Here is a 14,037-nt window from a genome sequence, read left to right as displayed (position 1 = left end):
TGATGCTATGGCAGACAGGACCAACACAGCATTTTGAGATCGCGAATGGGGTAAAAACAGATTTAATCCCCATGTCAAAGCATTAGGGAGGCTTGCTGTGGGATTTTATGTCTTGAAAAGGATTCAGGAAAATCAGAGAGGCTGTGTAGAGAAGAAATGCAAAAATGGCTTGAGGGTGGGAGGAAAAGCCTGGCAGTAAGAGAATTAAGCAACTCAGTATATTTAGCTTATCAGAAAGATGGATGAGAGGGGGTTTGCTTGCAGCATATGTGTAGTGTCACAAAGAGAAAACGCCAGGCTCTGAAAGGCTCTTTAATCAAGCAGAAGGCAGAAAAAAATGGTATGTCTGCAAGCTGAAGCCAGACGCAGGGATGTGGGCTGCTCTTCTGAACGTGAGGGTGAGGGACTCCGGAAACAGACCCGGGGAGGTGGGAGTCTCCGTTTGTCTTGAAATCAAGCCTCCTTTCTTGGAAAACACATGTGAACCAAGTGTAGCGTCTTGGAATTAATGCAGGGAGGTGAACTGCTGAGCGATGTGCTGGCCAGCTGCTCGCACAGCCGCATGTCAGGCAGGGCTGCTGGATCCTTTCATCTAAGGAAGACCTTGGAAGCCTGGTCCAGTTGGGCAGAGGGCTCAGGGAGCTGTTCAGGCAGGCTCTGGGTTTGCCTGCACCCACAGCGGTAAGTGTGGCTCTTTGCCGATGAAAACATCTGGAGGCTGGCAGAATTCTTCAGCCAAGTTCAGCCTGGTTTAGCTTGTTTTGTGTGAGCTTGTGGATGATGCTGTTTAAGGTTTCTGTTCTTAGAGCAGCCAGAGCACCAGAAATGTAAAGGGCTGTTCACAGATGGATCACACTCAGAGCCTGTGTTTAGGAATAATATGTAATGAGTGTGTAATGGAACAAGTTTGTCCAGAGTTGTGTTCCCAGACTACATTCCCTGAGCCTGTGCATCAGCAGAGGTAACCTCTATCTAGCCATTACTGGAAAGAGATCTTTGCTGTGGTATTCAGTGGTATTTAACGAATAATAAACCATTGCATTAATTAGTATTAGGTCTGATTTGATGACGTGTAATTTGGGGGGAAGGATTACAGTGTAAGTATTCGAATGAGAATTTTTATAGGACAGAGTCAAAATGACATTAGCAGTCTCACTACACAGGGAGCCCAGAAGCTGACGTGTGTGTGTTTGGCAACCGATGCAGATAGAGCATAACTTTATTTACTGGTGGGAAAAGAACGTGTAGCTGTTATTTACCTTTATATGTCACCCCATATAATGTGCGCCTCAGTCACCATGAAAGAGAAAAGCAAACAGGCATCATTTCAGTAGAAACGCCCTGTGGTGCTCAGCAACACATGTGACGTGTGTTTGCAGAGGGATCTCAGCATGCCACAGGTGGGATTCTTCAATAGAAATGGAAGGAGGAAGTTTGTCGCTCTGACGTGCCCAAGTCCCACAGGGGACATGAGCAGCAGAACCAGCACCGTGGCACAGCCTTGACCCAGGTGTGCTCTCCATGCAGAGGGCACCAGCTTATGTCTAGTCTGACATGAGCGTCCCAGGCAGCACATGGGGTTGATGCAGCGACATGCGGTGTAGGACCCCTCAGTGCCTGCTCCAGATAGCAACTGGTCCTCACTGTCTTATGTTACCTGCTAATATAGCCACCAGCCATGCCCTCTGCCCAAGCCTTTATTTTCCGCAGCTTGTGACCACCATTGCTGTAGAAAAGCTCTGCAGACACATGAGGACCCACAGGCTCAGCGGGTTGGCCGCAAGTGGGTTTTATGAACCAGGATGGAATGCAGGTCTCACCCTTTTATTTGGTCAGTTTGGCTTTGAAAAGCTCCAGAGCATTCTGGAAAGTGGTACAGCAATATGATAGGATTTAATCAGACTTAATTATTCCCCTACTGTCGATCTCCTAGCAACATCCAGCTTGACATCTGCCTGCAAATGAAACATGTAAGCTAAGTAGGAACATGTTCAGACTGAAGTCCTGCTACTTGAACCAAATCACTCCACTAATCATTGCCTTAATTCATTTCGTGGCTGTTAGACAGCTGCCGGGAGCTGGTACCTGATTTCCATGGATGCACTGCACTTGCCTCCTGAGCTTTTTCTAGGCTGCAAGAAGCGTGACTTCATCCTGGGCTCTTTCCAGCACACAGACACCTGATAACGGGGGTAGAGTTTCTCGAATGACAAACACAGGCTCAGGAGCAAGCCCCAGCCTTGTCGTTGTCTGTCTTGGTACTGTAGGTCCCTGCTTATCATCCAAATCAGATCACCCGCTGTGCCTGTGGAGTGCAGGGTGTACACTGAGTGCACAAGCAGTAGAGTCGCGGCAGTTCAGGTGAGGTTTGAGGATGGTCAGAGCAGATGTGGTGCAGCAGTGGCAGGCACTGCAGGCAGTTCCGTGTTGCTCGGTCATGGTGGCGGTCAGGGCAAGGAGAAGAGACCTGGCTTACATGGATGAAGGGATGAAGAGCTGAAGAGAGGTGCAGGCATAAAGCATTTGTAAAGCAAAGCTGGGCTCCAGCAAGATGCAATGTTGTGCAGGAGTCAGTGGGGTTATTGGAGAAAATAAGCCCGTTGTCTGAGCCAGGGCTGGCAGAGGAGGCTGCACAGCCTGGTCTTGGCTGCTGTGAAGCTGTGAAGCAGTGAAGCCGAGGGTAAGGAGGCTGCCTTGGCTGTGTGAGAGCGACTGGCATCCTGAGAGAGTCAGTGCTGGGGAGCTGGGGGTCAATGTGGGCAGCAATGTGGGGAGCAGACCTGCAAATGGACACAACAGCCTGGATGTGGCCCCTTCTCCATGTACTTCCTCAGTGAGGATATGGGTGCCAGTGGTCTCTGAGTGTTGGCATGAGTCTGTTGGTCTGTGCTGTACCTAGAAGTTATTTGCATCCAAAAAACCACAACAGGACATTAGTGCAACACGCCTCTGCGGAGGAGTGTGGCAACTCTGTGAGCCTGGCTGTGTGGGTGCCACACTTGCAGTCAGCTCACACTGACTTCACTCATGATGAACACAAAGGGAGTTTCTGGCTGTGAAAGTGGGACCGAGGGAGCCTTCGGCTGCTCTCCCTGTGAACTGCGTGGACTCTGCCTCTCGACAAGTGCTGGGGAGCAGAGTTGGACAGTGCTCAATTGGCTGTGTGCCCTCCAAGGCAATGTCTGCCTGCCAGCATCAGCACCTGGGCTTGCCTGCAAGTGAGAGCTGCCACCACACTGGACATCATCCTACTTGGTTTCACTTAAACTCATGTGGCTTTTTGTTTTGCTTGTTATCAGTGTCTCATGGAGGGTGAAAACAGGAAATCAAAACCATTGGGCTGCTTTGCTGTCCTGATGATGCAGGTTTACTCCTTACATTCTCTTTCCTCTCAGATGACTCCCCCACCACCCCCCCATGCCTAAGAATTCTCTGCTTTACCATTCCCTCTCTGTGTTGCCTTATACTTGTGTTTCTCACTGGTCATGTGCCTAATAAGTATTAAGGCTACCCATCAAGGCTGTGGTGACAACAGGAAGGAGGGCAATGCTACGGGAAGGATGAGGTGTGGGCTGGCCCCACCACTGCAGTGAGAAGGTGGAGATGTAATCTAACAGGAACTGTGTGGTGTGAGCTGTACTGCGCTATGGGAGGGCAGCTGATGCGGTCCATGCAGCCCAGTGTGGTCCTTGTGTTATCCCTAAAATGAGGGCTCTTCATGCGGTGTGCAATAAGCCAATCAACACACAGGGTCGAGATACTTGTTTTTATTTCAGTTCTGCAGAATCAGGTGGCAGGCATCTAACAGAGCCGGCACAGAGACATTTCGATTCGCCTGATATTTATAGTAGCAAGATACAACTGATTGGAGAATAAAAATTTCCTTTACTGCCTCCACATTTAAAACAATTAGGGAGGTCCCCTAACTATCATGCTTATTATTCACAATGGGGTGTGTAACTTGGCATTGTAACTATCCAAGGTTAGTCAGGGATCCACTCCTATCTAAACTCTGTACAAAGACATACATGTGTATTTAAGTCAGTAAACATAAAACTGGAAACCAGAAGTTTACAGCCTTTCTTACCTCAGGGCTTTCCCTGCTGATGTTGTTCTTCAAAGTTAGATACATCCCATTGTTTCAACACAGAATTGCTTATTTTATAACTTTTAACCTTGCTCTTTGCACATCACTTGCAGCCTGGCGTGATCCAGCAGTAGGCTGAGCAATGCTGGGGAAGCTCAGGGATGTGACACATGCTGTGCAGCAGCTGGGCAGCACCTTGCTGGGTACACAGTGGTGTAAGGACCTGCTGAATCTGGTGGATAGTGTGAAGGCAGTGACCTAGGCCAGTGACTGGGTGCTAAACTGGGCTCTGTTGTGTGGCTAGGTGCAGTGTGGTTCAGTGACTGGAAGCAGGACAGTGTTGGGCTACTCCATGTAGTGAATGCAGGCTAGGCTGGGCAGAGAGCAGTGCAGTGATGAGAGCTGCTCTGCGGTGTCCAGAGGTAGGGCAGTGTCACAGTTGAAGGGAGATGCAGTGACTCAACGCTAGGCAATGCAATACCACTGCTGGGATGCAGCAGCTCTTTAGGAGGGAGGTGTGGTACAGTGTCGTGGCTGCAGGGACTGCAAGATCTGAAGGTGTCTCAGCTGCAGTAAGGTGCAGTGTTGTGCAGTGCTTGGAGCAATGACACAATGCAGAGCTTGACAGTCAGTGCAGCGCCTGGAAGGAACTGCAGGAAGCTTAGCGGAGTACTTGGAGTCACCACAATGATTTGGAGGTGCCTGAGTGACTTGGAAGTGGGGCAGTAATGTGAAGGAGCAGCAGTCCCCTTCAGCCACTGAAGCGTGCGCGGGTGTGCAGCGCAGCGCACCGACTAACGGGGAAGATCCACGATAACGAGTTTCTGCGCATGCGCGCCGCCGCCCTGCCGCAGCGCCCCTCCGGCGACGACCCCCAGCCGCCCTCCCTGCCGCTATTGGCTGCGGGCGCGGCCCCCCGCACCGTGTCATTGGCCGGTGGCGGCCGCTATGCGGGCGGGTCGGCGGTGCTGCGGCCCGCCTCGGCGCTCCATTGGCGGCCGCCGTGCCCCTCAGAGCCGCGGCGGCCGGTCCCGCTGCGCCGCGCCCGGCATGGCGGCGCCCGCAGACCCGCGACTGGGGGCCGCAGCCGGCGGCCGAGTGCCCAGCGCCGGCGGCGGCCGGGTGAGGAGGGGTGGGGGGGGATCCAGCAGGGCCGGGGCTGGGAGCGGAGCTCGGCGAGGCGGGGACAGGCGGTGGGGTGCCCGGCCCGCGCCCTGCTGCCTGCCCAGCGCTTCTCGTTCCAGTTCGGATTCCAGGCGGCCCTGATCCCCCTCAGCGTCTTCACTGCAGCGTGACCGGGGCTCCTGCCGGGACCTGCGCGGCCCCGGGGCCCCCGCTGGCCCGAGGCACCCCGGGCACCCCAGGATGGCTGTGGCGCGTCCCGGCTGCCCTGCTCTTGGGTGGAGCGCGATGCTCGCCAGGCCCCGCTGTCTGTGACGGTTCCGGAGGGTATTTATTTGAAGTGGGCTGGGGCATAAGTGCGGCGCTGCCCTAGTGTAGCGTGGCAGTGCCCTCCTGCCTCTCCTGAATGGCATTTACCCTTGTGAGACGAAGACCCCGCAGCTACCGAGGGTGGTCGTTCTAATTTCACTGATGCAGGTCAGGTAGCACGCGAAGAGCGTGGGTTTGGATCTGTGCGGTATGTGGGTGTGGGATTGTGTGTTTTGGGAGGATGACCGTCGGAGAAGGTGGCTCCAACCTCAACCTGTTTTTCTTTCTCAGGTCATGTAGAAGAGCAGATTTAATGTGAAGATGGGACTGTTGGTGTTTATGCGTAACCTGCTGCTAGCCCTCTGCCTCTTTCTGGTACTGGGATTTCTGTACTATTCCGCTTGGAAGTTGCACCTTCTCAGATGGGAAGATTCAAGTAAGTATGAGCACTGTGTAACTCCTTCTGGGCTCTCTGAAATTACTTCAAATTGTTGCAATAGTACTGTGGTAATTCTGATTTACTAGTATTAGTGGGATGTGATTAAGCCCAATCAAATGCTGGAGCTTTTAGTATGCTTAAGGGGTTGAATTTGTGATTACCTAATGCTCTTTATGGCTTTACTTTTGTTACTGGGTACAAAAGCAGGTTCATGCTCTATAATTGTAATATTAAAAATTCCAGTTCTTACAATATTCTGTTAGTTTATTCTTAATTGTCGAAATAGTTTTATGTGCTGAAGCTTTTGTTCCCTGAACATTTCTATACATTTTACAGTATCTGAGGTGAGTGTTTTTCTCTGGTGGATTTTAATTTCCTTTCATAATCATATATGCTGGCTATCTTGTCATCTTTCTTTGTCCTTCAGAAATCCTCATCTTCCATTTATCTGCCAACTATCATCTGAAAGAATGTCTCTCAATCTCTTTAAGTCTAAAGAGACATCTGACCTTATTGAATACAATCTGAGGATTGTACTGTGCAGTAATGCTATAGGAGGTTTTAGTTGCAAAGAGATATAAATTAGGCTCTTATTTTTGCTTGTGGTGATTGCTTTCTTGCTTGCTTGTGAAGAGTGTTTATTGAAAATATCAATTCACTCCTCTCCCCCTCCCGCCCAAAACACAAGCCAGCCTTCTTTGCAGCTGTTCCACGGCCTGTTTCAGACGTCTCTCAGCTGACCATTGCTCCCTGGATCAGTGGCTGAGAAAGACTCATCCAGAAGGATTGTTTTCCAGCCTGACAAAAAAGCTGTCAGTCAAATTCCTTCTTTGCTGTGTAGCATTTCTGTGCATGCTGGTGGACATTTCTGCTGTAATGCTTATTGCATTCAATATTGTTACACCTCTGTATGCTCTATATGTGTTGGTACATGTTCTAAGTTTTGCATGATGATGGATGATGACTTGGATGTGGCATTTGCACTGATGCAGTGATTTTGACAGGAAGGCTCCTAAGGTGTCTTGTACTAGAACAGGTATTGTAAGACTGAATTTTTGAAAGGAAGTGCATAGTTGCTTTCTGAGCAGGGATTGTTGCTTCAGGTTTGTTCTTCAGAGAGGGACTCAAATCTTGATTGTGACCTTCTGAGAACTAGCACTTTTGTCAATGAGGTATAGAAAATCCTTCCTGCATGAAAAGAAGTACAAAATGTAGTTAAAAGGACAGTTATGTATCTCTACCACGTGATGATCTGTTATGAAATTATACCACCTGCTATCCTCTACTTTCGTACCACCAAAAATTGTGTTGGGAATTCCCAAGGCCTGCAAAAAAACCCTTCAGGCCACAGCTTGTGTGTGAACTTTGTTAAACGTGGAGAAGAAGCTCTGTGTTTATGTGCCACATACCAAGGTGCTGGCGTGGATTTTAAATTTCTTCAGGTTTCACCTCTTTGGATTTTATGCTTTTAGTTTCGTGTGCCGTTTGTTATTTTATGCCATGACAGCCCTTTGGGAGTTCTGTAGTAACTTTTGTGGGAGTTTTGTGATGCAGCATTGCAAATCTGTATGCAAACATTGTGGATTTCTAAAAATGAATGCTTCTACCTGGAAAGATGACTTCAAGTTCCAGCCAAGTTAGCGTGATTTCTGTTGAGCGTACTGTCTGCTTTTGGATGTTCTGACTGGAGCCCTGTGAGGTGATGTCACAGGCTTTTTGCTAGCTGTGTGTCTCCTTTTTAATCATCTGGTATGTAAAATATGTTCTTCATTTATTCTTGGAAGTTGCAGTGCTTGCATTAAGCTTATTCAGCAGTGATGCTAGTTTGAAAAATAAGCTTATTGATCTTTATCAGCTGTCACAGTCGATATGGGTTGTACTGTTGTTCGTCTTCTTCTAGACACTTGTATGGATTGTGTCTCAAACATCAGATGAAGCTCCTGGAAGTATTAGTGTGAACACGAGTCCAGTGTAAGAGGGCAAGATTCTGTGATTACTTTTGGAAACAGCTAAGATGGTACCAGTTTTCAGTTGATCTTAAAGGTGTTTTGCATGTATGAAAAAAAGTTTTGTTTATCATGGAATTTTATGCATGAGGAACTTACGCAGATTTAAAATACAAATTTAAAAGCCCATAATGGGAAACTTGATATGACCAGTTAATGTTAAGCTTCTATAAATAAACATTTGGAAGTTAACAAATGACAGAGTTGAAGTTGCTCATTTAACCATGATTAGGCTTTCTTGAGCATGAGTAATATGATACAATGTGTAATGGTCCAATTATACTTTCTATTTTGTGAAGGGGAGTCTTAGCTCATTTCGCAAGACGGGTGGTGCTTGATAGCCATTCATGGGTTTATATCCTGAATTACAAATCAGTGTTTGACCTTGTAAGTCTCCTTAAGATTGATACGATCATGCTGACGTCCCCAAAGGCAAAACTGAGTTAAATGTGTTAGCTTTAGGGTGCTTCATCTAAGATTACTGGGTTTGATGTGTAAGTTATCTTCTTATTAAATTATTTTTTCTTTCCTTGTGACCAATGTCTTTATTCTGTTTGTGACTCCTTAGCTTTAGTAATCGCATCCGTCTTTGTTCTGTGTTTTGTGGAGAGGAGGCATGAAACTAAGCTGATCCTGACATCTGACACCCTTGCAATCTCTTCAGAGGCTGGTTTTAGTAAACTTGACACTTGCATTTAATAACAGACACAAATTTGCTCTAGAGTATGATGAAAAATACTTGATCTGCTTACTTGCAGCTTGTATGATTTGTTCACTTGATGTTCTAGAAACTGCCTGTTTATGTTGTTGATATGGGTGAATTTGCATGGTAACTGTAAGGAATCTGCTGAGACTTTGGACTTTGTATATTTAGCTGCTAAAGCAAGTGAATAAAGTAATTTGTTTGTTTGTACTTCTGACACCTCTAAGAAAGGAGGCTAAACTTTGAATAGACTGAAAGATACAGATCAGTGTTTTTCTTACCATCTCCTTTTAACTTTAAATCTGTCCTCCTTGAGTGATGCCTTAGTGAGTTCTGAGAGATTCTTATCCTTACTGTGTGACTGTACACCTTGCCAAAATGCTGAAGAGGTACAAAAGAATTAATTCTCTAAGGCTTATCTTTCTTGTGTGAAGAATAGATTGAATTCAGCTAATGTGAACTAATTAAGGTTGAATTAAATTCGACTGCTGCTTCCATTCAAGACAAACCTCCAGTGGCTACCCCTCTGTCATCCTTTTAGTGACTGTCATGGTCGGCTACTCTTCCCTGAGCCTTGTTTGATGTTGGTGGCAATATATTGTTAGTTCTCAGGGCAGCAGCAAAGTGCAAAAAAATGATGCGTAGCACTGTATGAATGCAGGATGGCCTTGAGTTCTGGTGATTGCTTGGAGTATATGAACAGTGTTTAGGATAGAGGTACGCTTTCCTTTTTCTTTTTTCTTTCCTGATTTCTGTAATGCAGTTTCAGTCTCTGACAATAGTGGTAAGAGTTGAACACTGTCCTTGCATGTTCTTCCCAGACAGGCAACAGTGACAGATGCTGCAGCCCTCTGATTAAGTGTTGCATGAAGGGTGCTAAGCACACAGAACTGATAACACAATGTGGGAGACAAACAAGGAAATAAGAATTTTACTATCAGGTTTAGCTGTCCTGTACATTCTAGAAGGACCGTGCAGCAGCAGATAATTATAACTCTGTTCGTTGTGTTTCTGGACACTGAGTTATCAGGGAATTCTTACGTACTACTGGTAGTGACAGGAGCAGGTTTTGAAGGTCTGGTGCACTACAGCCTTTTCCTAATAGCTTCTAGTCCTATTGCTTTCACCTTCCCTGATGCATTTGGCTCTGAGGAGGAAGGAAGATGTTATCTGTGTGAGTATGAAAAAGACAGCGCACAGGAAGGTGCCCCATTATCTTTGAAAAGTATGATGGGTGATGGAGTCGTGCTGACAGTGCCTCATAGATTTGCTTCATCAGCTCAGAGGAATGCATTTTTATCCATAACTGAAGGACAGAATATAGTCATAGTAAAATTTAATGCTGATGTTTGTTATTTAACTCAGTATGTGTATAGCTAATTTGGAACTTAAAAATGAATGTGTTGTAAGGAAGGAATGATTCCATTAAAAATGTCCTGGCTATGGAAATATTGAACTCATTCCCCCAAGGCATTTTTTTTTTCCCCTCTGAAAGTATTGAAATATACTTCAGAAAAGGACAGTGTGATGCTGTTTTCCTGTTCCCTGTTGCATTTAGCATTGCATTAATTTAAAGAAAAACATACTTTACTTTAGGTACTTTTGCCAAACCCTGAGTTAATACAATTTGTAGCTGTAGATTTTGAGCTTGTCAGTTTGAATGTGGCTTTTGAAACATCTCCAGGTACGTTGTGTTGATGTCTCCGTAAAGAAATAGTTATTACTCTGTCATCTGTTGCTCTGTGTTATTTTCAACCCTAATTCTGGAAAGGCAGCCAAAGAGATAAAGCTCTGGGAAGAGATTTTCTGAAGGTATTTCAGGACCCTTATCCTTTTTGTACTTTTTTCTTTTTAAATGTCTGTTTCCATGGAAACTGAGGAGACATAAACAGGCAAAACTGACTCACTTCTGGTTGCAGGTTTTTACTTTGCTTGCATTTCCATGGAAACCAGTCTCACAGCAAAAAAGGCTAAATTAGCCAAAAGCAATCATACCTTTATCTTTAATATACCGATTTCTCTCAAAGTGAAATAGTATTTTTGTCAATTCCTGTACAGGGGACTAAGAATGTGTTGAAGAAATGGATCTTTTTATAAGGGTTTGGAATGAGTATGCTCTTATGTGGCTAAAGCTTCACAGTCTGTGTGATGATACCTAGTGTGGGTACAACTGTTGTATCTTGAGTTACTAGGGGTGTCATTTGGTTTACGTTAGGGAGGTGGATGTTGCATACACTGACATCTCACTTCATTCTGCTGTTAAATGAAAGACATTCAGTCAGTGAGCAACTAGGCCATGGAGACAAAATTGTTCCCTTTGTAGAAAGAAGCATGTAATAGTTTTATGTTCAGATCCTCATCTCTGGGAGTTACTGTCGCACTTGCCTTTGCCAGAAGAAGGAAATGCAAGAGTGCTCCTGTAGAAAATAACATCTCTGTGCCAGCTCAACTTGGCATTGGGAGCATAAATCTCTGATGCAAGTAGTTTGAGCTAAGCTGGCTGAATTTATGGTTAGGTGGGTGAGGGAGCATATCCTTTTATACTGTAGAATTACATGGCACTCATGCCCCTGTTGTGAAGGTGGCAAGCAAATGGTGATGTTAACCACTTCACTTGCGCTGTATCAATCTGAGGCCTTAGTATTAGGGAGGAGTGTGTGTGTGTTCTTTTTGGTAGACGGTTTCTGCTGCTTCCCAAGCTGGAAAGCCTGAGAGACTTTAACCTTGTGTGCATTAGCTGTTTTAAAAACTCTGTTTTGGATAGTATTATGCAGCAGTGTAAATTTCCTGAAACGGTTGTTTTTTCACTTTTCTGGAGCAGCATTGAGACAGATTATTGTGAATTCACTGATGTTTGAGTTATTAGTAACTTCAAGGTTTGCTTCGTCTATTCAGCTGTTCTGTGGTCTCCTAGTGCTGTACTTGTTGGGCCAAAATTGAGACCAAATATTTAGAAAATCCTCTTAACATGGATCCAGCTACAGATTTAAGGAATCTCTTTGCTACTTTTCAGATGTGTTAGGGATTTGAGGATCACAGTGATGCTTTGTAAAATGTTAAAAATAGGAAGTAAAATTATTAAGGCAGCAGTGAATATTGGAAACACAGATGTAAAAATAGGAGTTAAAACAACAGTTGTCTGGTAAAGTAGCTTAACTTTCCTAAGAGTTATCCTATTGGGCTGAAATGTTCCACTTGTGTTGAGCCTGAAACTGAAAACTAGTGTACTAAGGATGGTGATTCTTTTATCTGTGCAGAATAGAGAAAAATGGATTTAATGCCCAGAAATTGTCACTGCTGTTCAAAGCTACTTTGTGCTCCCTGTTAATATGCCAGAATAAGGAGAATGGCTAAACTTAAACTCCTGCAAATCAGGACATTCAGTTATGGTAGTATCTTCCACAGCTGTAATTTTGCCAGTTAATTTTCTCTTGGCTGGAGACGGATGTGTATGTTCCTGAGTGCTCTGTCTGTTTGATGCAGCCACAAAGAGCTGCCTGCCCTCTTCACTAGAGGCAGCCCCACCAGGACAGAAGCGACAGTCTTCTCAGTGAATATGGATCAGAACTTCTAAGGTCAATAAAAGAATTAAAACCAAAATTTAAGAAGTTCATCAGTGCTTCTCTGTCTTCTAGAAGACAGCGCTTCACAAGGTAGGCTAAAAACATAGAGGAATGAAAGTGCTTCATCTTTTTCTGACCTGTTACCATGTATTTAGTGAAACCCCCCACGTTTACGTTACAACCTTGCTGTTCTAAGCACCCTGCTGTCTGTCCAGGAACAGTGCTGCTGTTATGTTAACAGTGCAGGACAAAAGTCTGCTGGGGCAATGAGAAATGATACATTACAGTACTGTTGCAGGAGCAAGCGTAATGTTGCTTCGTCCTTGAGATTTCTCCAGAGGAGGAAGGCTCCCTGAACACTCCTCAGGCTTTAGGGGCAGATTTAGTGAAAGGCAGTAAGAGCATAGCACCCTAAGCACTTTGTGGATTGAGGAGTGGTTGTAATACTGTACTTGTACTCATTGTTATTCTGTCTTCATTTTAGCTTTTTCAGCCCTGTGTTGCTTGTTTAGTTCTGACTTTTTAGCAAGATAGAAAGCAAATTGCAAGAATTCGCCATCCTCCTACACACAGTCGGGCCTTTGTTTTGCATCCTAAAATAGTAAGATACTCTTGCTTTTTGTGACAGCAGTCTTGTTACTGTTTGAGTCCCTGTTCAAGCCTTTGTATTTTTCCCTCTCTCCATTTGTGTTGCTAGCTGATGGGTGCAATTGAGGAACTTGCCCAGTTCAAAAGAGTGTGTTTTTTGCTTTGCTTAGTTGACCTTAACCTAAATTAGTGTTTCCTTTGCTTCACTTGCTCAACCCTTGTTGTTGTGGTTTAACCCTGGTCGGCAACTCAGTACCACACAGCCGCTCACTCACCCCACCCCTCCTCCAGTGGGATGGGGAGGAGAATCAGAAAAGACATAAAGCCTGAAGGCTAAGGTAAGAGGAGTTTAATAATCAGAATAAGGTATAATGTAATACTCATATCAATATAATAATGAAAAAGGTAATAAAAGAGATACAAACCAAAATAAAACCAGCTAACAACCAGGTGATGCCCAACACAATTTCTTGCCCAACACCTGCTGACTGATGCCCAGCCCATCCCTGAGCAAAGATCAGTGGCTCCTGGTCAACTTCCCCTACTTTATATACCGGGCATGACATTCTATGGTGTGGAATATTTCTTTGGCTAGTTCAGGTCAGCTATCCTGGCTGTGCTCCCTCCCAGCTTCTTGTGCCCCTCCTCACTGGCAGAGCATGAGAGGCTGAAGTGTCCTTGATCAGGATAAGCACTACGCAGTAACAATTTAAACGTCTGTGTGTTATCAACTTTGTTCGTGGACTAAGGCCAAAAGACAGCACTGTATCAGCTACTAGGAACAAAATTAACTCTATCCCATCTGAAACCAGGACACTTGTGCATTTTCTCCCTATCCCCCAGATTTGGGAAGGATATGTTCCTGTGACTTGTGGTAGGTGAATTGTGATAGTGTTTGTAAGGGGCAGCAGTCAGTGTCTTACATGCAGCCAAAGCTCACATGCAGTTTTGCAGAGGTTGAAGTCAGCAGCTTTCTGTATTCTGGAAGGTACAATGCAGTGAAAGCACTTTACCTCTCTTAGAAATTGCTCTGCAGCTGAGTGCTTTCAGAGGTGAAAGGACTTATTCATCTCAGCTGACTGTGAACCCCTTAGCAATGAGTTCAGCTGGAAACAATACCTCCCTGTGAGGACTGTCTCATCTGCATTAGTAAGTGGTTCTCTGCCTCTCCTCCGTCATGTCACTGTACATCTCTTGGTGCACAAGGCATGTACCTCTGA

The 14,037-nt window shown here is 45.4% G+C and overlaps 1 protein-coding gene across 10 annotated transcripts in view; it reads left to right on the top strand.

The window, feature by feature from the left end:
- Nucleotides 1-5,839: 5,839 nt before the first annotated feature.
- Nucleotides 5,840-14,037, top strand: part of ST3GAL3 (ST3 beta-galactoside alpha-2,3-sialyltransferase 3) — a gene marked incomplete at both ends in the record, with an annotated part of 189,839 nt that continues 181,641 nt past the window's right edge. For 9 of the 10 annotated variants that reach the window (XM_080624081.1, XM_080624080.1, XM_080624076.1 and 6 more), the window contains one exon: nucleotides 5,840-5,954. In XM_080624081.1, coding sequence (XP_080480207.1) covers nucleotides 5,840-5,954 — 115 coding nt within the window. Of the gene's footprint in view, nucleotides 6,018-14,037 lie in introns of all 10 variants that reach the window. The other variant, XM_080624075.1, reaches the window with a different exon arrangement.

This window comes from Psittacula echo (genome assembly GCF_963264785.1).
Source record: "Psittacula echo genome assembly, chromosome: 7".
Classification (NCBI taxonomy): domain Eukaryota; kingdom Metazoa; phylum Chordata; class Aves; order Psittaciformes; family Psittacidae; genus Psittacula; species Psittacula echo.
This window is presented reverse-complemented; position numbering and strand designations above follow the sequence as displayed.